Source organism: Capricornis sumatraensis, chromosome X (genome assembly GCF_032405125.1).
Source record: "Capricornis sumatraensis isolate serow.1 chromosome X, serow.2, whole genome shotgun sequence".
Lineage (NCBI taxonomy): Eukaryota > Metazoa > Chordata > Mammalia > Artiodactyla > Bovidae > Capricornis > Capricornis sumatraensis.
Genome location: NC_091092.1, coordinates 47,398,019 through 47,425,461, shown reverse-complemented (window position 1 = coordinate 47,425,461; position 27,443 = coordinate 47,398,019). Strand labels below are relative to the sequence as shown.

The 27,443-nt window shown below is 42.5% G+C and overlaps 2 protein-coding genes across 2 annotated transcripts; both read left to right on the top strand.

Moving 5' to 3' along the window:
• The first annotated feature begins 358 nt into the window (after nt 1-358).
• On the top strand, nt 359-3,349 carry LOC138070673 (uncharacterized protein CXorf66 homolog). The gene is given in 4 exon segments (XM_068961904.1): nt 359-485; nt 1,169-1,237; nt 1,240-1,321; nt 2,497-3,349. Coding segments are annotated over 4 exon segments (1,092 nt in total). The 5' UTR covers nt 359-397.
• A 5,943-nt stretch (nt 3,350-9,292) lies between these two features.
• LOC138071660 (uncharacterized) lies at nt 9,293-16,420 on the top strand. The gene is given in 2 exon segments (XM_068963131.1): nt 9,293-13,345; nt 13,433-16,420. Coding segments are annotated over 2 exon segments (7,041 nt in total).
• The last annotated feature ends 11,023 nt before the right edge of the window (nt 16,421-27,443 follow it).

The window sequence follows — 27,443 nt, the reverse complement described above, 5'->3', positions numbered from 1 at the left end:
CCATGCAGCAGCCACTCCTTGGATGTGAGGTAGCTCCTTGCATGTTTAACCTCTGTAACACACAATGACTACTATAGGGCTGTTAGGTACCTCCTTAATAAATTAAAGTAGTTCCTCAGTATCTAGAGCTAACCCATTTTCTCTGCCTTCTGTGCTTAATAATGTCTCAAACTTTTTAGTTCAAATTTGATAGAATATTTGATGCAATGGAGAAGTAAGGGATTAACAGTCTTTTCATAATATTTGTACACAGGAGCTCATGCCTCTCCATGGTGAGATTATGCTGTCAGGATATGACATAGAATGATTATGAAGTCATAGCCCCCTAAAACAAGCTGAGCCATGTTAAATTCAGCAGTTTCCTTGGCAAATGTAACCTATCAACAAAGTCCTGGACATGAATCTCTTGATTTATGTCCTCCTTTTATCAATTTGGACAAATAGTTGTTTAGATAGAAATGAAAGTAATGGCTCTGCTTCTGCAGGTATGTCCCTAACATTAAAAGTGAGAAATTATTATCTGTTATTTTAAATACATTCAAGTACTTAATTAGACAATCTAACTGTGTTTAAGAAATTTGCTGTTTCTTCTAGGTTACTATGAGTAGGTCTTCGAGAATTTCTAGGACAACATCTGAGAGTTTTACTTTCGTGTAAAAATTCCAAACAACATCGAAACATAAAGATTACAGCCATATTGTTCCCTTTCATTCCCCTTCCCTACCTAATCCATCAACCCCTGCCCCCACTCCCACAAGCCAATCTAGAAAATTCTATGTGAATGAATCTAGCATGGTACCTAACACATACTACATTCCAAGAACGTTTTTTTCTTGTACCATGCTCTTTCCCAACATACACATTCACACACACATCAACACTCAAGTGAATTCACACGCTCAAAAACCTAGGTCATGAGTTGAACAAGCCACAATGTGAGGTAACCTAGGTAATTATACTGATGAGCCAGAGATAGCTTCAAGATTTGGCTTCTAGACTGTGGCTGACTGGGAACGTGACAGAGGGAGGAAAATGACAGTGGACACTTATCATGCTTAAAGAAATAATTGATGAGATTTGACTTTGACCTATAGTAACAAAACCCCATCAAAATGGAAGCAAACTTGATTATGTAGGACATGTTCTGATGATACATTTTCTTTCACAGTATCTACACATGCTGAATCCAAGCAAGGCAGAATACAGGGAATAAGGAAATATCTACTCATTGTCCTGTTATCCTCATCATCGGCTTTATTATCAGATGTTATTTCTTTATTCAGTATATCCGTGTGGGTGAGGAATCCCATAGAGCAACAATGTAAGTCTTACACCTCTGAATTAAAAATAAAAGGGGTGGGGTGTGGGGTGCACACTCGGTTCTTCACTATAACTCCCAAAGCAGCAACATAAGTCTTACACCTATGAATTAAAAATACAAGGGGCAGGGTTGGTGGGGTGGGGGTCAGGGGGCGGGGGGGGGGGTATTGCGTGCATGCACGCCTGTGCCTGCACACACTCATGCACATACACGTAGACTGGTTCACTGTTGTTATGGTTACTTAACATCAACTTTAGACTTCAAAAGAGCTACCAACATCTTGTGGGTTGGATATGTTCACTTAAATGAAGCTCTTAAATGATCTCAAGTACATTATCAACTTTAGCCAAAACTATCTCCTATTCATGATTCAGTTGAATCCCAGGCTGATAAATTCATTCTAAATTGAGTCTAGAAAAAGAGGGAATGACTATCTAAATAAGACAGAATTAAAATCTTCTCAGGGGAGAGAGAAGGAGTTGGGTCTCTGCATTCCAAAGATAGTAACACATTTTGAATAATCTATCATTTTAAGATGTAATAACATGAAAAATTATTAATGGTGTTCAGTGACCCTAGTCCCTGCCTTTCATGTAGGAGGATCAGGCTGGCTCTAACATACTGGGTCCCTAAAAATTTCCCAATCCAAGGACTGGTGACCAAATATACCACTGTTCTATTCCTTTGGTTTTAGAGTAATCTTGTGAGGATAAATAAGAATGGTTACAAAATTTCATGGTGCAAATATGATAGGAAAACAATCAATTTGGTTTAAAGACTTTTTTATGTGACAAGTTGTGACATTTGTGCCTCAGTTGCATATCAACTTGTGGCTTTTTTATAAAAAGTTTAATTTCTGGAATAGATAAAATTCTTTCTCTCCCTCTCAACAGTAGATTTGAAACAAGTTTGTGTCATTCCATACATTACTACATGGTTATCTATTGTGGTTGAAACAGAAAAATTAAGAAAAAGAAAAAGCATTCAACATGAGTTCAAATCTGTAACCTGAGTCATGGTTTTCACCACACTCCACTTCTTTCTGTGTTCAATTTTCCTTCTAAAGCCAAAAAAAAAAAAAAGTCTAAACTGGCACAATAGTCCATGTTTTCCGGTGATAGCAGGAGTACTGTCCTGATTTAAATTGTCATACTCCAAATCTTCTGTATTTTCAGGGTCAAGAAAGAAGGCATTACCAAGGCATCATCCACATCATCTAAAATATCATTCACTGACTCCAAGCTACTGACTGCTGATCCAAGCAATCCAGAAAAACAATCCGTACTGTCTAGTATAGATAAATCATCTGGGCCCTCAAGTCCACAAAAAGCCTCTGTACCTTCAAGAGCAAAAAAGTTAGTCAGGCCCTCAAGTCAAAAAAATCCATCCAAATCATCAACTCCCAAAAGAGAGTTAGGATCACTCCCCCAGAAAAAATTGCATAGAACACGCAGTCCAAAAAAGGCACATAGGTGGGCTCATGCCCATAAGCATATCAGGTCAAGTCAGGTCAGTCCATCCTATCCAAACAGGGCCATCACGCCAACTTGGCCATCAAGTCTACAATGGCTGGCCAAGCCAACCAAAACTTCTCCACCCTATCTAAAGAGTCAAAGCGTCCCTGAGCAATCAAGCGTAGCAAAAGTGACCAAACATCAGAGACAACGTAAACTAAAAAGCCCGGCTAGTGAAGATAGTGCAGAAATATTATCTAGGCCTCAACCAGTGAATTTTTGTCAGTGCTACACGGAAAAATGCCTTGTTTGCAGTGCTTCTTCTGAGCTATTCATCACTCATATTTCAGAAAGGAATATGAAGCATGTTCAAGTTCCAGATTTTTCACGTGAACTGAAGCACTTTTACAAGTCATTTCACAAGACAGAGCCCAAAGATAATGCACTGTATGGCAACATGAATGACAGCCATTTCATAATATGTAACAGTGATGATGAGAGTGACAAGGAGATGACTATTATGTGCAATATAAAATGCAAGGAAGCCATCTATAAAACCTCCCAAAATAATTAAGGCCTCGGGAAAAAAACAAAAAAGTACCACCTATGTAGAAGAAGCAAACTTCTAACAACTATTATATTCTCACCATATTTAAGAACCTGGTAGAGGAAAACTCCACTTGAAGTTTTCACTATTGAGATTAGACCTATCCATCTTGAGGCAATTTACTTGAAAAATAGTAAATAAATGTGTGACATAATAACTGATTTTTTGTAATTATTATTGCATTTTAGAGATATATACCTCTTTTGGAGGTATCTTAGATATGCTTGGGAAAACTCCAGGAGATGATGAGGGACAGGGAAGCCTGGCATGCTGCAGACAAGATTTAGTGACTGAACAACAACAACAACAGTGTAGATCTGGTCACTTGCATGGGCTTCCCAGCTGGTGCAGTGGTAAAGAATCTGCCTGCCAATGCAGGATATGTGGGTTCAATCCTTGGGTCATGAAGATCCTTTGGAGGAGGAAATAGCAACTCACTCCAGTATTCTTGCCTGGGAAATTCCATGGATAGAGGAGCATAAAGTGCTATAGTCCATGGGGTCACAAAGAGTTGGACACAGGCACACACCTGGATGGGAACCGTAATCAAACACACACAAATATAAAAAGGTATTGTAAGATGGGTACCCTGGGCTCCTCTTTCCCCTGGATTAGCCCTCAATTGAAGTCTCAATCCAACTTTTTTTTTAATTTTGACATAGTGTCCTCAGAATTTAAGACTGTCTTTCTGTGGAGCCCAGTGCGTGGTGGAAATGGCTCTGTGTGCTTGGTTCTGGCTGCATTGTGGAAATTCCTGATAGTCATTTCCTTTTTTAAAAAGTATTTACTTGACCATGCCAGTTCTTATTTCAGTTCAGTTCAGTTCATTTCAGTTCAGTCGCTCATCGTGTCCGACTCTTTGCAACCCCATGAGTCGCAGCACGCCAGGCCTCCCTGTCCATCACCATCTCCCGGAGTTCACTCAGATTCATGTCCATCGAATCAATGATGCCATCCAGCCATCTCATCCTCTGTCGTCCCCTTCTCCTCATGCCCCCAATCCTTCCCAGCATCAAAGTGTTTTCCAATGAGTCAACTCTTCGCATGAGGTGGCCAAAGTACTGGAGCTTCAGCTTTAGCATCATTCCTTCCAAAGAAATCCCAGGGCTGATCTCCTTCAGAATGGACTGGTTGGATCTCCTTGCAGGCCAAGGGACTCTCAAGAGTCTTCTCCAACAACACAGTTCAAAAACATCAATTCTTTGACACTTAGCCTTCTTCACAGTCCAACTCTCACATCCATACATGACTACTGGAAAAACCATAGCCTTGACTAGACGGACCTTAGTTGGCAAAGTAATGTCTCTGCTTTTGAATATGCTATCTAGGTTGGTCATAACTTTCCTTCCAAGGAGTAAGCGTCTTTTAATTTCATGGCTGCAATCACCATCTGCAGTGATTTTGGAGCCCAAAAAAATAAAGTCTGACACTGTTTCCACTGTTTCCCCATCTATTTCCCATGAAGTGATGGGACCAGATGCCATGGTCTTCGTTTTCTGAAGGTTGAGCTTTAAGCCAACTTTTTCACTCTCCTCTTTCACTTTCATCAAGAGGCTTTTTAGTTCCTCTTCACTTTCTTCCATAAGGGTGGTGTCATCTGCATATCTGAGGTTATTGATATTTCTCCCGGCAATCTTGATTCCAGCTTGTGTTTCTTCCAGTCCAGCATTTCTCATGATGTACTCTGCATATAATTTAAATAAGCAGGGTTCTTATTTACAGCATGCTAAAGTCCAGAAGGAGCTTTGTGAATCTAGTTGGGGAACTTGCTTTGACTCAGAACAAGAGTGCAATCAAGAAGTTACTTGAAGATTGACAGATATCTAAAAATATTGTCTCAGCTAGAGACAGATGAGTAACCAGATATATGAAAACACTTGAAGGCAATGGCCTAGAACTGATCATGAAGCAGATCTCAAAATGACAGGCAGTGTCTGAGAGACACTGGCAAGGATATAGATCAAAGATTGTGGGAGAGAGACAGGTCAATAACAGTTAATGCAAGTGAATGATGACTCCTCAAACCATAACCTGATTGTCATGGATGGGCCATGGTTAGTCAACATTCTTGCAGATGTAAACCGGGATTCAGAGAGATGGCAGGTTGACTAACTTGCAGCCTTCAGGACCATAGTTTGGCTAAGTGCTGGTGATCTAATAAAAAATTCTCATGGTTTCTTTTTGTTAATATCATTTATTTCTATAGCTTTAAGTAATCAGGATGTGTATGGCTATTTTGTCCTCATAACAAATCTGAAAGAAGAGACAGGCATCATCTCCCACTGATAAAGGAAATTTGCATATTGGGACTCACAAAATGGAGGCAGCCAGAGTGTCCCACAAGCAAATTGAAACCCATGTCAGCCCACACTCACAGGAAACACCTCACTGTCTAGGAAACCTAACATACATTAATCACAATCATCCAACTCAACTTTTGCTAGCTTATCTTACCCTAGAAAATAGACCCACTAGCCTTATCAGGAAATCCTTGACCTCTTAGCCAATCATGCCCTATTTCTACATCACCTCTCCTAATGCTCTGTAATACCCATTCTTACTAAAATCCCTCTGGAAGAGTGTTCCACTGCTTGTGAGGCACTGTGCACCCCTAACTCATGGGTTGTTTTCTCTCAAATAAAGGATACTGCATTAATTATTAAATTGTACTGTTTTTGTCATTTGACAGATTAACAAACTAAGGTCACAAAATGCTGAAATGACCTACCTACGTTTACAGTTACGAGGGCCATCTGACTCCAGTAGTCATGTATTAATGTGAGAGTTGGATCATAAAGAAAGCTGAGTGCTGAAGAATTGATGCTTTTGATCTGTGGTGTTGGAGAAGACTCTTGAGAGTCCCTTGGACTGCAAGGAGATCAAACCAGTCAATCCTAAAGGAAATCAACCCTGAATATTCATTAGAAGGGCTGATACTGAAGCTGAAGCTCCAGTAGTTTGGCCACCTGATGCAAAGAACTGACTCGTTGGAAAAAGACCCTGATGCTGGGAAAGATTGAAGACAGGAAGAGAATGGGATGACAGAGCATGAGATGCTGCATGGCATCACCGACTGATGGACATGAGTTTGAGCAAGCTCCAGAAGTTGGTGACAGACAGGGAAGCCTGATATGCCGCAGTCCATGGGGTCATATAGAATGGGACAAGACTGGGCTATTGAACTGAACTAAAGTGAACTTGGAAAACTATAGGACATTGATTGAAGAAACTGACGATGACACAAACAGATGGAATGATATATTGTGCTCATGGAGTTAAAGAATTACTATCATTAAAACGACCACACTTCCTGGGGCAATCTACAGATTCAATGCAATTGCCATCAAAGTACCAATGGCATTTTTCACAAATCTAGAACAAATATTTGTTCATCTATCTTTGTAAACAAAATGACCTCATGCTGACCTATATACATCCAGGATCCAAAGCTATAAAATAAAAAAATAGGGAATTCCCTGGTGGTCCAGAATCCACTGGTTAACCCTCGTTTCTTTCACTACTGTGGGACAGGATTTGCTCCGTGATTGGGGAATTAAGATCCCACAAACTGTGTGGCGTGGCCATGAAAAACCTTAGCTTTAACCAGACAGACCTTTCTCAGCAACGTCTCTGCTTTTTAATATGCTGTCTAGGTTGGTCATAGCTTTTCTTCCAAGGAGCGAGAGTTTTGAATTTCATGACTGCAGTCAGCTTTTGCAGTGATTTTGGAGTGCAAGAAAATAAAATCTGTCACTGTTTTCATTGTTTCCCCCTCTATTTGCCATGAAGTGATGGGGACTGGAAAAGACCCTGATGCTGGCAAAGATTGAAGGCAGGGGAAGGGAATGACTGAGGATGAGATGGTTGAATGGCATCACTGACTCAATTGACATGAGTTTGAGAAAGCTCTGGGAGTTGGTGATGGACAGGGAAGATGGTGCACTGCAGTCCATGGGGTTGTATAGAGTTGGACACAACTGAGTGACTGAAATAAACTGAACTGAACTTATGGGAGCAGATGCTATGATCTTCATTTTTTTAATGTTTAGTTTTAAGCCAGCTTTTTCACTCTCCTCTTTCACTTTCATCAAGAGGCTCTTAGTTCCTCTTCGCTTTCTGCCTTAAGGGTGGTGTCATCTGCATATCTGAGGTAACTGATATTTCTGCTGGCAATCTTGATTCGGGCTTGTGCTTCATCCAGCCCGGCATTTCACATGATGTACTCTGCATAGAAGTTAAATAAGCAGGGTGACAATATACAGCCTTGACATACTCCTTTCCCAATTTGGAACCAGTCCATTGTTCCAGGTCTGGTTCTAACTGTTGCATCTTGACCTGCATACAGATTTCTCAGGAGGCAAGTATGGTGGTCTGGTATTCCCATCTCTTTCAGAATTTTCCACACTTTATTGTGATCCACACAGTCAAAGCCTTTGGCATAGTCAATACTCTGTTGTATAGTTCTTTTGTGTATTCTTGCCACCTCTCTTTAATATCTTCTGCTTCTGTAAGTCCATATAATTTCTGTCCTTTATTGTGCCCATCTTTGCATGAAATGTTCTATTGGTATCTCTGATTTTCTTGAAGAGATTTCTAATCTTTCCCATTCTATTGTTTTCCTCTCTTTCTTTACCTTGATCACTCAGAAAGGCTTTCTTATCTCTCCTTGCTCTTCTTTGTGACTCTGCATTCAGAGGGATATATCTTTCCTTTCTCCTTAGCCTGATACTTCTCTTCTTTTATCAGCTATTTCTAAGGCCTCCTCAGACAACCATTTTGCCTTTTTGCATTTCTTATCCTTGCAGATGGTTTTGATCACAGCCTCCTGTGCAATGTTATGTACCTCCATCCATAGTTCTTCAGGCACTCTGTCTATCAGATCTGATCCCTTGAATCTATTTGTCACTTCCACTGTACAATTGAAAGGGATTTTCTTTAGGTCATACCTGAATGGTCTAGTGGTTTTCCCCACTTTCTTCAATTTAAGTCTGAATTTTGGAATAAGAACTTCATCATCTGAGACACAGTCAGCTCCTGGTCTTGATTCTGCTCACTGTAGAGAGCTTCTCGATATTTGGCTGCAAAGAATATAATCAATCTGATTTTGGTATTTGTCCGGCAGGCTGGATGGCTCAGTGAGGTGCATAGCACCAGGGACCTGAGTCATGTTTCCTGTTAGCTGGGAAAAAAAAAAAAAAAAAAAAGCAGCATTCCTTGACCAAATTAGGAAGACTTCCCGTACACACCAACCAGAAAGAGACAGGACATGCGCTCATCCTGCCTAGTCAATCATGTAACGCCAGCTACTCCTGTAACTGAGACAAAGAACTGCCTGTATATAAGCCGCCATACTCCTTTGTTCGGGGCTCTCGTCAGATTCTGCCGTGTCGGATGAGACTTGAGCCCTAGCGCGCTAGAAATAAAATTCCCTTCTTGCCTTTGCATTACTGTGGTGGACTTGTTCGCTCTCTTGGTCGGTTCAGAGATACGGGCTCGGTGGATAACATTTGGGCGCTTGTCCGGGATCTCTGGCCTACCGGGGAGGACAACTCTCCTGGTAGAAGGGAATAATCTCGTTAGGAGTTGAGAGCTCTGAGCACCAGTGCTAGCAGTGCAGAGGCCTAGATTAAGTCCGGGGCCCAGTATCGTACTGGGGAGGCATCTAGGTGTAAAGTGAAGAGGCAAGTCCAGCGTAAGGCTGGGTCCCTGGTAGTGAACTGGGAGGGCAGCTGGCACTGAGGACGTCCTGATGGTAAGACACTTGCAAGTAAAGAAGGGGTCTCTAGTGCTATAAAGGAGACTGAAAGTAATATTGAGAGTTGGAATCTGTTTGTTGTGTCGTTTTTGTGACTCTGTGTGCCGGCACTGTCCGTGTGAGTCTTGTTGTCATTGTTCATGTTCTCTGTACCCATGGGGCAATCTACTTCTACTCCACTGTCTCTGATGACTGACCATTTTTCTGATTTTAAGTCTAGAGCTCAGAATCTTTCATTACTGGTGACTTTCTGTTCCACCGAGTGGCCCACCTTTGACGTCAGATGGCCACAAGAGGGAACCTTCAATCCCCAAATTATCCAGGCAGTTAAAGAGAGGGTGCTTACCCCTAGTCCTGCCAGGCACCCAGATCAGACTCCCTACATTCTGGTCTGGCAGGATCTAGTGAGAAACCCACTGGAATGGCTTAAACCCTTTGTTCTCGCTCCTTCTAAACCTCCTAAACCTCCCCGTCCCTCTTCCCCGACTCCAACCTCGCTAAACCCACAGCTGCTAGTCATGAAAGCTTCTGAAGAAAAAGAAGAAAAACAGGATGAAAAACGACCTAAGCCAGTGTTCCAGGAATCTTCTTCTCTGTATCCTAATCTGATTGACCTGGAAACTGAGTTGTTCCCACCCCCGTATGCGGATCCACATCCGCCCTTGCTTCCACAGGTTCCACAAGTTTCATCGGGAGAAGCCCGGAGGAGGGCGGAGACCTCGGCTCCTCCTAGGGAAGGGGGCCCCGCCCAGGGAACTCGGGGAAGAGCAAGGGAAATGGCCAGTGCAGCAGCAGAAGAAGAAGGCCCAGAAATTCCCTCCTCCACTGTTCACGCATTTCTGGTCTGGGCGGGGCCAGCCAGAGAGGGCGGGGAACGGACATATCAGTATTGGCCCTTTTCCACTAGTGATTTGTACAATTGGAAAACTCAGACTCCCTCTTTCTCTGAAAAACTGCAGGGTCTTATTGATCTTTTAGAATCTATCCTCTTTACTCACAACCCCACTTGGGATGATTGTCAGCAACTGTTATAGGTGCTTTTCACTACAGAGGAGCACGAGTGAATCCTGTTAGAAGCTTGGAAGAACGTGCCGGGGGTAGATGGGAGGCCCACAATACAGCCTAACCTCATTGAGGAGGGGTTCCCCTTGGTGCGACCCAACTGGGACTTCGAACGCGCTGAAGGTAGGGAGCGTCTCCGAGTGTACCGCCAGAACCTTATGGCAGGCCTTAGAGCGGCCGCCAGAAAGCCAACTAATTTGGCCAAGGTAAATTCAGTGAGGCAAGAGCCAAATGAGAGCCTGGCAGCCTTCCTTGAAAGGATAATGGAAGCTTTTAGACAGTATACTCCTATGGACCCACAGGCAGATGAGTCTCAAGCAGCAGTAATGCTAGCATTTGTGAATCAGGCAGCCCCCAATATTAGGAGAAAGTTACAAAAGATAGAGAGGCTGGGTGAACAGTCCCTGCAAGATCTAGTGAGGGCAGCAGAGAGAGTTTTCAATCATAGGGAGACCCCAGAGGAGAGAGAGGACTGCATTAGAAGGGAAGAAAGAGAATTTCGAGCTGAAGAAAACCGTAAGAACCAAAAAGAGCTGGCTCAGATATTTTTCGCCGGAGTTGAAAACAAAAATAGGTTCCAAAAAGGGAAAAAGCTAGACTCAAAGACTGAGGAAAAACCTGCAAGGCATAAGCTTGAAAAAAACCAATGTGCATTTTGTAAGGAGATTGGACATTGGAAAGATAAATGTCCCAAGAAAAACCTAAAAGAGGGGCCCCAAAATGAGACTCCCTCTCCAGACAGTCATATCCTCTACGCGGGTGAGGATAGTGAGTAGGGGGGTCAGGGCTCGACGCCCCTCCCCGAGTCCTGGGTAACTATAAATGTGGAGGGGAAACCAGTTGGCTTCATGGTGGATACGGGAGCTCAATACTCAGTCTTAAACCAAAGAGATGGACCCATGTCTAAGAAAAGTAGCTGGGTGCAGGGAGCAACCGGGACTAAGAGATATGGATGGACTACAAAACGGCATGTGAACTTGGGGGCCCACCAAGTGACCCATTCCTTTCTGGTGATACCTGAGTGTCCAGCCCCCTTGCTGGGAAGAGATTTACTGTCTAAAGTAAATGCCCAAATTCATTTCGACCACGGGCAAGTGTCAGTTTTAGATGGAACCGGGCATCCTCTTCAGGTCTTGTCTCTGGCATTAAAGGATGAATACAGACTGTACTTGCCAGAGGCCCCAGCGACAATAAGTCCCGAAGTACAGCCATAGGTTCAGAGATACCCTCAGGCCTGGGCTGAAACAGCAGGAATGGGACTGGCCAAACAGAGGCCCCCTATTATTGTGGAACTGAAAGCCAGTGCCACACCGGTGAGAGTGCGGCAGTATCACATGAGTCAAGAGGCTCGGCAAGGAATTACTCCTCACATACAATGCCTCATAGACGCTGGGGTCTTGAGAAACTGCCGGTCCCCATGGAACACTCCCTTGCTTCCTGTAAAGAAGCCTGGGGGAACTGATTTTAGACCAGTTCAAGACCTGCGAGAAGTCAACAAACGGGTGAGTGATATTCATCCTACGGTTCCTAACCCTTATACATTGCTAAGCAGCTTGCCACCAAGCTACATTTGGTATACTGTTTTAGATTTAAAAGATGCCTTTTTCAGTCTGCCTCTTGCCCTTGCAAGCCAAGAGATCTTTGCCTTCGAATGGCAGGAAGACGGTGGTCAGACTCCTGTGCAGCTGACGTGGACTCGCTTACCACAGGGTTTCAAAAACTCACCCACATTGTTTAACGAGGCCTTGGATGAAGACCTCCATGAGTATCGGGTTGAACACCCTACCATTGTTTTATTACAATATGTTGATGACCTTATGCTGGCAGCGACTACGGAAAAAGAGTGCCAAGAGGCAACAGGTGACCTTCTCCAAACCTTGGGGACTTTAGGTTACAGGGCCAGTGCCAAAAAGGCCCAGATTGCCAAGCAAGAGGTTACATACCTCGGTTATAAGATAAAACAGGGCCAGAGGTGGCTAACACAGGCTATGAAAGAAACCATCCTCCAGATCCCTGAGCCGGCCAACCCTAGACAAGTGAGAGAATTTCTGGGAACTGTGGGATATTGCCAATTATGGATCTTGGGGTTTGCAGAAAAGGCCAGGCCCCTGTATGAAGGGACCAAAGAAAACAAAGACTGGAAATGGACTGAGTCAATGAAAACGGCCTTTCAGGAGCTCAGGCGTGCCTTGCTGGAAGCTCCTGCCCTTGCCCTTCCTGACCCATCTAAGCCTTTCCAATTATTTATAGATGAAAGGTGAGGGATAGGAAAAGGGGTACTAACACAGAAGTGGGGACCTTGGAAGCGTCCCATAGCTTACCTTTCCAAGAAATTGGACCCAGTGGCAGCCAGATGGCCACTTTGCCTCCGAATCATCGCAGCCACCGTGCTCCTAGTCCATGATGCTGATAAACTGACTTATGGACAGAGACTCTTGGTCTACACTCCTCATGCTATAGAGAGAGTTCTGAAACAACCCCCGGGTAAATGGATTTCCAATGCCCGCTTGACACACTACCAGGCCCTGCTACTTGACACCTCACGGATTCATTTTCAAATGCCTGGCACTCTAAACCCGGCTACTCTTTTGCCCAATCCAGAGGGGGATAGCCCCCTCCATGATTGCGATGAGATACTGGCCGGAGTAACGGCAATACGGAAGGACTTAACAGATACGCCACTGGATAACAGTGAGCTAATATGGTTTACAGATGGAAGCAGTTATGTAAAAGATAGACAGAGACGGGCGGGGGCCACAGTGGTAGATGATTCTGGACGGACGATATGGGCGGAGACTCTTTCTCCAGACACCTCAGCACAAAGAGCAGAGTTAATTGCCCTGATTCAAGCATTAGAGAGAGCTAAAGAAAAAAGAATAACTATTTTTACTGACAGTCGCTATGCTTTTGGCACAGTACACATCCAGGGCCCGATATATTGGGAACGGGGGTTTTTGACAGCTGAAGGAAAAGAGATTAAAAACTTGCCAGAGATCCATCGACTTCTGGAGGCTGTGCAGTTGCCTCGGGCTGTGTCAAAAGTACTTGTACCTGGACATCAAAAAGGGGACAGCCCCACGGCACGAGGAAATCTTGCCACAGATCTGGCAGCTCGAAAAGCGGCTGATGAAGATTTTATCGCTCCAGTGTTGGTGATCGGACTTCCACTCCCAGGTATGGGAACTTTGCCCCCAACCCCTGAGTATTCATCCACAGACCTTGCCTGGATCCAGGAATGTCCCAACCTCCAAAAAGGAGAGGATGGATGGTACCGAGACTCCGATGGTTACTTGATACTCCCTGCTCAGTTGGGACGGCAACTGTGTGAGCATCTACACTCGTCTACTCATCTGGGAGAGAAAAAGACTCTGATGCTTTTTCAAACTGCATGCCTGTGATTCCCCCAGCACCAAACAACTGTGAAGAACATAGTACATGCTTGTAAGGCATGTCAACAGATGAGGCCAGGAAAGAGGCAACACGCAGGACTGAGGTATCGGGGAGAAGGGCCAGGGCAGCACTGGGAAATAGATTTCACCGAGGTAAGGCCAGGCAAGTATGGTTACCGGTACTTGTTAGTGTTGGTAGATACCTTCTCAGGGTGGGTAGAAGCTTTTCCTACTAAGGGAGAAACTGCAATGGTAGTGGCTAAAAAGATTTTAGAAGAAATAGTTCCCAGGTTTGGCCTGCCGGTGACTGTTGGCTCTGATAATGGACCTGCTTTTGTGAGCCAAATAGTTCAGAGCCTTGCCCTAGCTCTGGGGACCAAATGGAAATTACATTGTGAATACAGCCCACAGAGCTCGGGGCAAGTTGAAAGAATGAATCGGACCCTAAAGGAAACTTTAACTAAATTGGCTATAGAGACTGGCGGGGACTGGGTGACTCTCCTTCCCTTCGCCCTCTTTCGCGCATGTAATACTCCTTATCAGCTTAATCTGACCCCATTTGAAATTCTGTATGGGCGACCTCCCCCTGTATGTCCAATATTTGAAGGAAAGAAACTTCCACCTCCTACTTTGGGACAATTCCAGGAGGCTTTGATGGCTTTGGGCAAAGTGCATTCTCGTGTCTGGAAACTGCTCTGGAAAATACATGAGGGTCAAAACAAGGGGACTATCCCCTCACATAACATCAGCCCCAGAGATTGGGTGTGGGTCAAAAGGCACCACACCAAGGCACTAGAACCTAAATGGAAGGGTCCTTATGTTGTTCTTCTTACCACCCCAACTGCCCTAAAGGTCGACGGTATCAGGCCTTGGGTGCATTGTAACCACGTACGCCCAGCTACTTCAGCAGAGCAGGAAGACGCTAAAAAAAAAATGGGAAGCGTCTCTGCACCCGTCCAACCCCCTGAGGCTGAAGCTCCGGTGTCGTCAACAGGACCAAGGCAACTCGTCTGGACCATCTTATGGATGACCATGTTACTCTGCTCCAAAGCTGCCAGCGTGAACCTGCACCGACCCATCAAAATCACCTGGAAACTGCAAAATGGACTAACATGTGAGATGCTTAACTCCACCACCACAATACATCCACCAAATACTTGGTGGCCAGACTTATACTTTGACCTTAAGCCGGTGGTAAATGTACCTTGGAAGAGGGGCTACCTCCAGAATCATGCATTCTGGGCATGTCCAGGTGCACCCAGGCACAACTGGAAGATCTGTGGGGGGATACAGGACTCTTATTGTAAATCTTGGGACTGTGTAACTTCTAATGATGGGTCGGAGACTCCAGGGTATAGACAGTGGGATGTAGGAAATCGGGACTTGCTTAACTTCTCATTTGTAGGACCCGTACCTCCGTACTCCGATTGGGAAAAGGATCATAACTTTGCCCAGGTAAAAATAAGGTTTAACATTGACAAAGCAAAAAAAGAGAAGGCCTGGGTCAACGGGATATCATGGGGACTTCAGACCAGAAATAACCTGACTACTTATAATGGGATCATTGTTGTGAGTCAAGTTTTAGAACCAGTACAAATGTATAGTATTGGTCCAAACCCCATTGAACAGGTCCATGCAACTCTCTACCCGACAACCTCCCTACCTACATCCCAGGGACAAACAAAAGACCCAGAGGTGGGCCCCCTTGCTAAACTTGGACAAACAGATCCACTATGGAAATTAGTAAAGGCAGCTTATGCTACCTTAAATCAAACCCATCCTGAGGCAACTAAATCCTGTTGGTTATGTTACAACTTAATTCCCCCTTATTACGAGGCAGTAGGCCTCAACGCCTCTTACGACCTGGCCAATGGCACCGATCCTCCCCAATGTCGATGGGGAGAATGAAAAGTAGGCCTTACAATGAGAGAGGTATGGGGAAAAGGGTTATGTATGGGCAAGATATTATCAGAGAGGTCTCCACTGTGTGCGCATGTCGTTGAGCCTATGGACTTGCCCATAGCCAGGTGGCTAATACCACGGATGGGAGGATGGTGGGTCTGTTCACACACGGGGTTGACTCCATGCTTACACAGCTCAATCTTTGACCCTAAAAAAGAATTCTGTGTTATGGTGGCTGTGATACCAAAGATACTGTATTAACCAGAAGAAGCTGTATATGATTATTGGGCCCACAAATTGACTCTTAATCAACAAGAAAGAGCTTATAAAGTTAAGAGAGAGCCCATTACTGCCATAACCATTGCAACTATGTTTGGTCTGGGAATAGCCGGGGCCAGAACTGGAATAGCAGCTCTGTCCATGCAAAGTCAAGGATTTAACTCTTTAAGAGCAGCCATAGATGAAGACATTACCCATATAGAACAATCTATTAGTCATTTAGAATCATCTTTAACTTCACTATCTGAAGCGGTCATGCAAAACAGGAGAGGTTTAGATCTGCTTTTTCTGCAACAAGGAGGACTTTGTGCAGCCCTAGGAGAAGAGTGCTGTTTTTATGCTGATCACACCGGAATAGTCAGGGAATCTATGGCCAAAGTGAGAGAAGGATTAGCCCAACGTAAAAGAGAACGTGAGGCTCAACAAGGGTGGTTTGAGTCTTGGTTTCAACAGTCCCCTTGGTTGACCACCGTAATCTCCACATTGCTGGGACCCCTATTAGTACTTCTATTAATGCTTACCTTTGGCCCATGCATTATCAATAAACTTGTAGCCTTTGTAAAGGAACACATAAATACAGTACAGCTGTTCGTGCTTCAGCAACAATATCAGACTGTGTCTCAGGAACCAGAGGAAGATTCCTCTGTATGATCTAAGAACAGCGGGGAATGTCAGGCAGGCTGGACGGCTCAGTGAGGCGCATAGCACCAGGGACCTGAGTCATGTTTCCTGTTAGCTGGGAAAAAAAAAAAAAACAGCATTCCTTGACCAAATTAGGAAGACTTCCCATACACACCAACCAGAAAGAGACAGGACATGCGCTCATCCTGCCTAGCCAATCATGTAACGCCAGCTACTCCTGTAACTGAGACAAAGAACTGCCTGTATATAAGCCGCCATACTCCTTTGTTCGGGGCTCTCGTCAGATTCTGCCGTGTCGGATGAGACTTGAGCCCTAGCGCAAGAAATAAAATTCCCTTCTTGCCTTTGCATTACTGTGGTGGACTTGTTCACTCTCTCAGTCGGTTCGGAGATACGGGCTCGGTGCATAACAGTATTGACCATCTGCTGATGTCCATGTGTAGAGTCTTATGTTGTTGGAAGAGAGTGTTTGCTATGACCAGTGCATTCTCTTGGCATAACTCTGTTAGGTTTTACCCTGCTTCATTTTGTACTCTAAAGCAAACTTGCCTGTTACTCTAATTTCCCAAGTACAAGTGTCGACTAAAAAAAAGATGTACAGCCCCACCAGGCTGCAGTCCTCATTTTGCCCCAAATAAAACTTAACTCGCAACTCTCAAGTTGTTCATCTTTTTTCAGTCAATAGTTATGATGACCAGTGAAGCAACCCTGAGTGGACTTCCTTTCTTTGACTGGACTCCACGAGGAACCAGAGCTTTGGTACCAGCAGTGTCCCCTTGCACCCATCTGGATCCTCAGGGAGTGCAGATGAATTTGGGTAAGTCTCTCCTTGTTCTTGAATCTCCCCTGTTGGTTGAGATTCTGAGTTTTATTTGGTGGTGGAGCAGGTTACCTGCCCCCTCCTAGTAGGAAAGATACTGGGGTGGGGTGGGCCCGGGTGAAAAATCTTGGGCATAGCCACTCATGGTCTAGACGCTGAGTGGGACTAGGATAAAAGATACTGAGGAATTCCCACACAGTCAAAAGATACTGGATTGGGGGGGGGGGGCGGTGCAGCTGAAAGATGCCAGGAGAATTGCTCACCCAGTGGAAAGGTACTGGGTAGGGGGGCTCAACTGGAAAAAAATCGAGGAATACCCGGGTCTCGGCTGAAAGATGCTGAGGTCGCTCCATTGTAGGGGACTGAATGGTCTTGGCTAAGTGGTTAAGTAAAAGGCTGATTTGACATTTTCCCTCAATCTGATTGCCTTTATAGAATTTGTCAGGATAAAAGTGAGGAAAATACATGAGAGCTTTGCTCTAAAGAAAAGGGACAAGACTCCTCCTGGCCGTTTTGGTTTTCTTGGGTGACTGAGAAATTTATGGGAGTGGTTCAGGCCTACTCCTCATACCATGTAGTGGACCCATAGGGAAACCCACACATTAATTAAAGCACTTGCTCATCCAGGGGTTGCACATGAGAACTGGCCATTCAGCGACCTGAGCAGCCATGGTGGTCTTAGATTGCTGGAGGCAGAATCCAAGACATGTAAAACAAGCTGAAACGAGTCTGGGGCGACTCCTGGAGAAGTTAAGCTCACAAGCAGCACATGGGCCCACTACACAAGTTCACTATTGAGTTTTATCCCTGAAAAATTCAGCTTAAAATGGGAAACAGAATCTCTCAAAACAGAAACAAAGGGATGCCAGAAAGACCAGCTTCTGACTAACACTCTAGCCAGATTCATGTACAATACATATGGAGCTCATACTTGCAAGTGCCTAGTTAATTGGAGAAATTATACTGAAGGAGATCTCAACCTAAAATGGCCAAATTGGGGTTCTTTTGATAATCCAAAATTGATATATTTTTTTGTGTGCACAATTTGAAAAGATCAGTGTGCTTACTTTGACTGGTATCTAGAAGCTTCTAAAACAGGAAATGATAGAGTAACTTCGCAGAAAATCAACAAAAAATTGCTTGACTCTATCAGAACTAAAAAGGCTGCTAGGACTGACTTTGCCAGGTCACAGGTCTAGTCGAACTGGGACGTCACGTTTGACATTTATGCCATTTGGTTTTTTATTTCTGAGCATCACTTTACCACCTTTTGGGGGCACTCTTGCCACTTGGCTTTTGATTTCTAGGCATCTCTTTTTCTTTTGTTTCATTTGGAATGTGACTCCTGGCTGGTGAAGTTCTGGTTTGGTTTAATTTGTTGGTTTGGTTACAGTGCACAGACATCTGGTACAAACTGTTCAAGCTAATATGTGAATTGCTTACTCTAAGATTCCATACTCCACCTGGGAATCCCTTGGAAAATTTTTTTAAATAACTGGTCAATCTATAGCTATCATCCAATGATGAGAAAAGTGGTCTAAAAATATTATAACTTTATTGACATAGGATAGGAAAATGAACTGAAGTTCTCTAATGTCCAGGACTTCCTCCTGTAATCAACAGCCTGGGGCTGATCAAACTAAGGCCCCTACTTCCCAGAGGGACAATCCATGCCGGAACCAATCTGCCCTTGTTTTCAGTGCCAAGTTGAGTACTAAATTTTGGTCTAGTTCATTTAAATCTTGGCTATAAAACTATGGTCACAAAATAAAAGGTACGATTTTTGACAATGTGGTCACAATATTCTTTAGACTCCAGAGGAAACTTGAAGAAAAAATTATCTCTTTAAGAATTCTTGCCCTGAGGAAATAACTCCTCCTATAAGTTTGGGAGGTATATTGTATATTTTCACTGTATATTCTCATCCTGCTTATTTAATTTATATGCAGAATACATCATGAGAAACGCTGGGCTGGAAGAAGCACAAGCTGGAATCAAGATTGACGGGAGAAATATCAATAACCTCAGATATGCAGATGACACCACCCTTATGGGAGAAAGTGAAGAGGAACTAAAGAGCATCTTAATGAAAGTGAAAGAGGAGAGTGAAAAAGTTGGTTTAAAGCTCAACAGTCAGAAAACTAAGATCATGGCATCCAGTCCCATCACTTCATGGCAAATAGATGGGAAAACAGTGGAAACAGTGGCTGAATTTATTTTGGGGGGGTCCAAAATCACTGCAGATGGTGACTGCAGCCATAAAATTAAAAGACGCTTACTCCTTGGAAGGAAAGTTATGACCAACCTAGACAGCATATTAAAAAGTAGAGACATTACTTTGTCAACAAATGTCTGTCTAGTCAAAGCTCTTGTTTTTCCAGTAGTCATGTATGGATGTGAAAGTTGGACTTCAAAGAAAGCTGAGTGGTGAAGACCTGATGCTTTTGAACTGTGGTGTTGGAGAAGACTCTTTAGAGTCCCTTGGACTGCTAGGAGATCCAAACAGTCCATTTTAAAGGAGATCAGTCCTGGGTGTCAACTGGAAGGACTAATGCTGAAGCTGAAGCTCCAATATTTTGGCCACCTGATGTGAAGAGCTGACTCATTGGAAAAGATGCTGATGCTGGGAAAGATTGAGGGCAGGAGGAGAAGGGGATGACAGAGGATGAGATGGTCGGATTGTATCACTGACTCAATGGACATGAGTTTGGGTAACTCCAGGAGATGGTGATGGACAGGGAGGCCTGGCATGCTGAGGTTCATGGGGTCACAAATAGTCGGACATGACTGAGCGACTGAACTGAACTGACACCTTTCGACCAAAGCTCTTTGAATCACCTATCTAGACCATATCTAATTCCTGGGTGCTGAAGGAACAAAAAGGGGAACAAAGCCTTTTAAAATCTTACTCCAACCATTTTTTATTCAATATCACAGTAATCCAAGTTTATGCCCCAAGCAGTAACGCTGAAAAAGCTGAAATTGAACGGTTCTATGAAGACCTACAAGACCTTTAAGAACTAACACCCCAAAAAGATGTCCTTTTCATTATAGGGGACTGGAATGAAAAAGTAGGAAGTCAAGAAACACCTGGGGTAACAGGCAAATTTGGCCTCGGAGTACAGAATGAAGCAGGTCAAAGGCTAATAGAGTTTTGCCAAGAGAAGGCACTAGTCATAGCAAACACTCTCTTCCAACAACACAAGAGAAGACTCTACACATGGACATCACCAGATGGTCAACGCCAGAATCAGATTGATTATATTCTTTTCAGCCAAGGATGGAGAAGCTCTATACAGTCAGCAAAAACAAGACCAGGAGCTGACTGTGGCTCAGATCATGAACTCCTTATGGCCAAATTCAGACTTAAATTGAAGAAAGTGGGAAAACCACTAGACCATTCAAGTATGACCTAAATCAAATCCCTTATGATTATACACTGAAAGTGAGAAATAGATTTAAGGGACTAAATTTGATAGATAGAGTGCCTGTTGAACTATGGATGCAGGTTCGTGACATTGTACAGGAGACGGGGATCAAGACCATCCCCATGGAAAAGAAATGCAAAAAAGCAAAATGGCAGTCTGAGTAGGCCTTACAAATAGCTGTAAAAAGAAGTGAAGAGAAAATCAAAGGAGAAAAGGAAAGATATAAGCATCTGAATTCGGAGTTCCAAAGAATAGCAAGGAGAGGTAAGAAAGCCTTCCTCAGTGATCAATGCAAAGAAACAGAGGAAAACATCAGAATGGGAAAGACTAGAGATCTATTTAAGAATATTAGAGATACCAAGGGAACAGTTCGCACAAAGATGGGCTCGATAAAGTTCAGAAATAGTATGAACCTAACAGAAGCAGAAGATATTAAGAAGAGGTGGCAAGAATACACAGAAGAACTGTACAAAAAAGAGCTTCACGACCCAGATAATCACGATGGTGTGATCACTCACCTAGAGCCAGACATCCTGGAATGTGAAGTCAAGTGGGCCTTAGAAAGCATCACTATGAACAAAGCTAGTGGAGGTGATGGAATTCCAGTGGAGCCATTTCAAATCCTGAACGATGATGCTGTGAAAGTGCTGCACTCAATATGCCAGCAAATTTGGAAAACTCAGCAGTGGCCATAGGACTGGAAAAGGTCATTTTCATTCCAATCCAAAGAAAGGCAATGCCAAAGAATGCTCAAACTACCACATAATTAAACTCATCTCATACGCTAGTAAAGTAATGCTCAAAACTCTCCAACCCAGGCTTCAGCAGTACATGAACCGTGAACTTCCACATTTTCAAGCTGGTTTAAAAAAGGCAGAGCAACCAGAGATCAAATTGCCAACATCCAATGGATCATGGAAAAAGCAAGAGAGTTCCAGAAAAACATCTATTTCTGCTTTATTGACTATGCCGAAGCCTTTGACTGTGGATCACAATAAACTGTAGAAAATTCTTCAAGAGATGGGAATATCAGACCACCTGACCTGCCTCTTGAGAAACCTATATGCAGGTCAGGAAGCAACAGTTAGAACTGCACATGGAACAACAGACTGGTTCCAAATAGGAAAAGGAGTGTGTCAAGGCTGTATATTGTCACCCTGATTATTTAACTTCTATGCAGAGTACATCATGAGAAATGCTGGGCTGGAAGAAGCACAAGCTGGAATCAAGATTGCCACGAGAAATATCAATAACCTCAGATATGCAGATGACAACACCCTCATGCCAGAAAGTGAAGAGGAACTAAAAATCCTCTTGATGAAAGTGAAAGAGGAGAGTGGGAAAGTTGGCTTAAAACTCAACATTCAGAAAACGAAGATCATGGCATCTGGTCCCATGACTTCATGGGAAATAGATGGGGAAACAGTTGAAACAGTGTCAGACTTTATTTTGGGGGCTCCAAAATCACTGCAGATGGTGATTGCAGCCATGAAATTAAAAGATGCTTACTCTTTGGAAGGAAAGTTATGGCCAACTTAGATAGCATGTTCAAAAGCAGAGACATTACTTTGCTGACTAAGATCTGTCTCGTCAAGGCTGTTGTTTTTCCTGTGGTCATGTATGGATGTGAGAGTTGGACTGTGAAGAAAGCTGAGTGCTGAAGAATTGATGCTTTTGAACTGTGGTGTTGGAGAAGACTCTTGAGATTCCCTTGGACTGCAAGGAGATCCAACCAGTCCATTCTAAAGGAGATCAGTCCTGGGTGTTCTTTGGAAGGACTGATGCTAAAGCTGAAACTCCAGTACTTTGGCCAACTCATGCAAAGAGTTGACTCATTGGAAAAGACTCTGATGCTGAGAGGGATTGGGGACAGGAGGAGAAGGGGACGACAGAGAATGAGATGGCTGGATGGCATCACCGACTCGATGGACATGAGTTTGAGTGAATTCTGGGAGATGGTGATGGACAGGGAGGCCTGGCGTGCTGTGATTCATGGGGTCGCAAAGAGTCGGACACGACTGAACGACTGAACTGAACTGAACTGAAGTTTTGAAAACAAAGGTATACGATCTCTTGTATCTTTTTGGATTTATGTATGTCTCAGTGTGTTTCTTTTTTTTTTTTCTTTTTTGATAATATTGCTGATTGCTGAGATCAGTTTGTAAATGAGCTCTAATCTAATCTAATCTAATTGGCCTTAAAAAAAAAAAGAGTAAGTGCTTACAAATAAAATAATTCTAAATACAAGAGAAATTAACCTAAATGAATTTCAGGTTCATGTGAAATGGGACATATTCAGTGTGAAATACCTGACATTACTGTTTATTTGTTGATCTAAATAATGTAGACATCTCTAAGAATACTTATCATTAAGCAGAATATTTTCATTGTACCTAGGTTTAACATAAGTTAAATATTATTATATCTGTTACAAGTTTGTCAACAAAGAAATTACCTTGCTGAGTGAAGAAGCTTCTAAAAAATGTAAATGAGATATGAGCCTTAGACAAACTCTATTAAGAATAATTATGCTTTAGGAATGTCCGTCTAAAATAGTCTATCCAGATTGGGGTAACTTAAACTTTTAAGGGTTGTGCTCAACTAAGTGTTGGAAGTCTGTTGAATAGCTAAGTCATTTCCAAATAAAATAAATAAAAAGATTTTGAAACATTTACTACTAAACACTAATTAACTCTTACAGAGAAACTAAAGAAGTTTGGGATTAAAAAGAAATGATGTTTGGTGCCATCCTAAAATGTTCTAAGAAAACAAATGTTTTAGAAATTATCACTGGTATTTATGCTCACCAATATATAAAATGCTAAAATAAAAGTCAGTTCTTGGTTGGTTAAAGGAAGCAGGAAGTGTGTTTTCAGTAAAGAAGGTATGAGGAATGGAATTAAATTTTGTGAAGGGAAAAGGAAGCAAGCGTGACTTACAGGTGGCTTTTTAGGATAGAAGAACACAGTAATGGGTACAGAAAGGGATAAGGTTTATTAAAAGTGAACCACGAGGAGAGAGTTTTGTATATTGTTAGGACTACGTTTAAAATAATGTCAATTAAGTTTACCTTTTAAGTAAAGTAACCTAGTGCAAAAACTTGAATTTAGCTTTTCTCTCTGTTAAGAGGACACCTTGTCTTCAGATATTGAACTGTGTTTGATAATAGATTTAAATTTATTTATCTGTTAAATGATCTGTTATGAAATTCTTTATTGTGACTTTGGCCTGGTGAACAGCTATTGTTTCACAATGACCTATAGCCCTATCTGACTGAGTGTTCTAAACCTTTTTGATATTTGTTGACAAAGCTTCCTAAATCATTCTAATGAAGATTTCTAGCTAACTTTGGGATGCTTCAGAGGGCCCCTGAAACATTCCAAAGAGATACTACACTGATTAGGTTCATTTTGTATACAGAATTACATGGGGAATATTGTTAAGTAAGTAATAAGTCTCTGGTTATATTGTATGGTAAACGTTACTAATAAAGATATCCTAGAAAAACTGTATGGAGTTCCTAAAATTTTGATATGTTTGGGTAATATGTTATCAGGCATAATTCTAGTTACTATCTCAAAATATTGTCATGCACTAACCAAGTTTCACAAAAATACTTCCTCTTCAAGATTTATAAAAAGGACTTTGGGATAAACACCAGTTTCTGAACTGGATAAAGATGTATACCTGTGGCGGATTCATATGGATGTATGGCAAAACCAATACAATATTGTAAAGTAATTAACCTCCTATTAAAATAAATAAATTTATATTCAAAAAAATTTTATTGAAAAACCTGATGACTTCACAAAGGTTAACAAAAGGACCTAATGAACTGGTGAGTATGCTTATAACTTTTATGGTTTTTATCTGAAAAATTACTGGGTTAAATCTGTGTTTTCCAGGTGTAAGAAAAACCTTCCCCTCAGACTAACTAATGGTACTTTCATAAAATTATATTTTATTAACAAATTGAACCATTGATCTTTTCTCTCTATCTGAACCCTCCAGAGATTGGAAACTCTTAGTTTCCAGTAACATAATCATACAAGTTAGGAAGGATATCTCACTAACAGGTACAGAAGTCTGAAGGAACTTGAAGAAATCTGAGACCTTGAGAAGGGAGGAATTCACTTAGATCTGTTAGGCAAAATCTGTGATAAACCTTTGGCAGGACTTTCCTAGCCCTGAAATTTTTTATTTTAAAAGTTCAGTCTGAGACTTTTATACTCTCAACAAAGCAAAAATATCTATGATCAATTATGGTTATATAAATCATCAGGCCAAGTTTATTGTGACCAGATCTATATTACAAACAGGTCTTAATTTGGTTATATTTGGTAAAAATGACAGTGATTTTAGGTAGAAAAAAATGTTTTAATGAATGTGAAATCCCAGTTTGTTGATGGAGGTCTGTATCTACTAAGACTCATTTCCTGAATAGTTCTTTGTTGTTAGGGTATATTAGTGTAAAATTTAATTGCATTATTAAAGGACACTCTAGGGTTGTTTCTGAAGCTTATCTCAGTAATCTATCTTTGGATGAAGATCAGATGCGTCACGCATGACCTGCAGTCAAGACTGGAAGACGACATAATTCAAGGAACTGTTTCCAACCTAGATGGAAGGACCTTTCTATCAGGAACTCTTAACTAGCTCATGCCCAGTGAAATTGAAGGGAAATTGACTCATGGGTTAACTCCCACTTCCAAAAGGCCCCTAAGCTGGACTGGTTTATAGAGAGGCCTGCTGACCTCAAACTCACCTTAAAACAATGCTCAAACAGAGGAAACTACACTACACTAGGACGAGAAGAAGAAGACATCAGAAGCAGACAGCTTGCCCAAGATGCTGATCTGACTTTTATGATCATTTATAATGTTTTCTTGATTCCTTAGACCTATGCCTATCAATCAAAAGTTTTCTATCATGGACATGATTCTATGCTAGCTTAAAACGCAATCCAATTGTTAGGTTGAGGCCAATTACCTGTGTCTAGTACTTCTGGGCTACCTTGGTGGATTTCAGTTCTCTAGGGATACCCACTACGAAATTTATTTTAGATGAGTGTGCCGTCCTGTTCTATCTTCATGATATTACTAGTTGGGATTCTCTCACCTGGCCAATTAATAATACACGCCCTGATTCTGGCCATAGATTTAAGTTTTCTCTTCAGTTCAGTTCAGTCGCTCAGTCGTGTCCAACTCTTTGTGACCCCATGAATTGCAGCACGCCAGGCCTCCCTGTCCATCACCAACTTCTGGAGTTCACTCAAACTCACGTCCATCAAGTCGGTGATGCCAGCCAGCCATCTCATCCTCTGTCATCCCCTTCTCCTCCTGCCCGCAATCCCTCCCAGTGTCAGAGTCTTTTCCAATGAGTCAACTCTTCGCATGAGGTGGCCAAAGTACTGGAGTTTCAGCTTTAGCATCAGTCCTTCCAAAGAACACCCAGGACTGATCTCCTTTAGAATGGACTGGTGGATCTCCTTGCAGTCCAAGGGACTCTCAAGAGTCTTCTCCAACACCACAGTTCAAAAGCATCAATTCTTCAGCACTCAGCTTTCTTCACAGTCCAACTCTCACATCCATACATGACTACTTAAACTCAATTGTAGTGATGAGCTAAGTCTCAATAAAAAAAAAATTAACCTCTCATCTATGAAAAGGAAAAGTCCCACAGTTATGGGGTGGATCTACATGGCTAACAGCAGGCTATGGTCATTTAAGTTTAAAAGCTCTTCTATGTTGGGAAGGGTTAAATCATACTAAAAATGATCAATCTGGTAATTAAGATCAACCTGATAATTAAGGCTTGGTGCTTTATGAGCTATGTCTATTATTACCCTTAGAGAGAGTGGTTGGTATGGAACTCAGTGGATTTGTGGCTCTAATTTATGGCCTTCACATCTACAGGGATGGATACGAAGGTGTAGCCTGGGATTCCCATGCACTTAAGGTCATACATGTTAACAAGTTAGAGGTAACCCTAACCAATCTAGCACTGGTATGATCTCAATGGGTCAAAAATCTGTATTCTACTGGTATGACCATTTAGCAGCTTGTGTGTGTGTGTGTGTGTGTGTGTGTGTGTGTGTGTGTGTGTGTGTGCTTTCAATGGGGTGGAGAATGTAATTGACCATATTTAAGCCTTAACAGATAAGGCAGAGGAACCAGAGATCAAATTCCCAACATCTGATGGATCATCAAAAAAGGAAGAGAGTTCCATAAAAAAAAACATCTATTTCTGCTTTATTAACTATGCCAAAGCCTTTGACTGTGTGGATCACAATAAACTGTGGAAAATTCTTCAAGAGATGGGAATACCAGACCACCTGACCTGCCTCTTGAGAAACCTATATGCAGGTCAGGAAGCAACAGTTAAAACTGCACATGGAACAACAGACTGGTTCCAAATAGGAAAAGGAGTATGTCAAGGCTGTATATTGTCACCCTGCTTATTTAACTTCTATGCGTACATCATGAGAAACGCTGGGCTGGAAGAAGCACAAGCTGGAATCAAGATTGCCGGGAGAACTATCAACAACCTCAGATATGCAGATAACACCACCCTTATGGCAGAAAGTGAAGAGGAGCTAAAAAGCCTCTTGATGAAAGTGAAAGACAAGAGTGGAAAAGTTGGCTTAAAGCTCAACTTTCAGAAAATTAAGATCATGGCATCTGGTTCCATCACTCCGTGGGAAATAGATGGGGAAACAGTGGAAACAGTGCCAGACTTTATTTTGGGGGGCTCCAAAATCACTGCAGATGGTGATTGCAGCCAT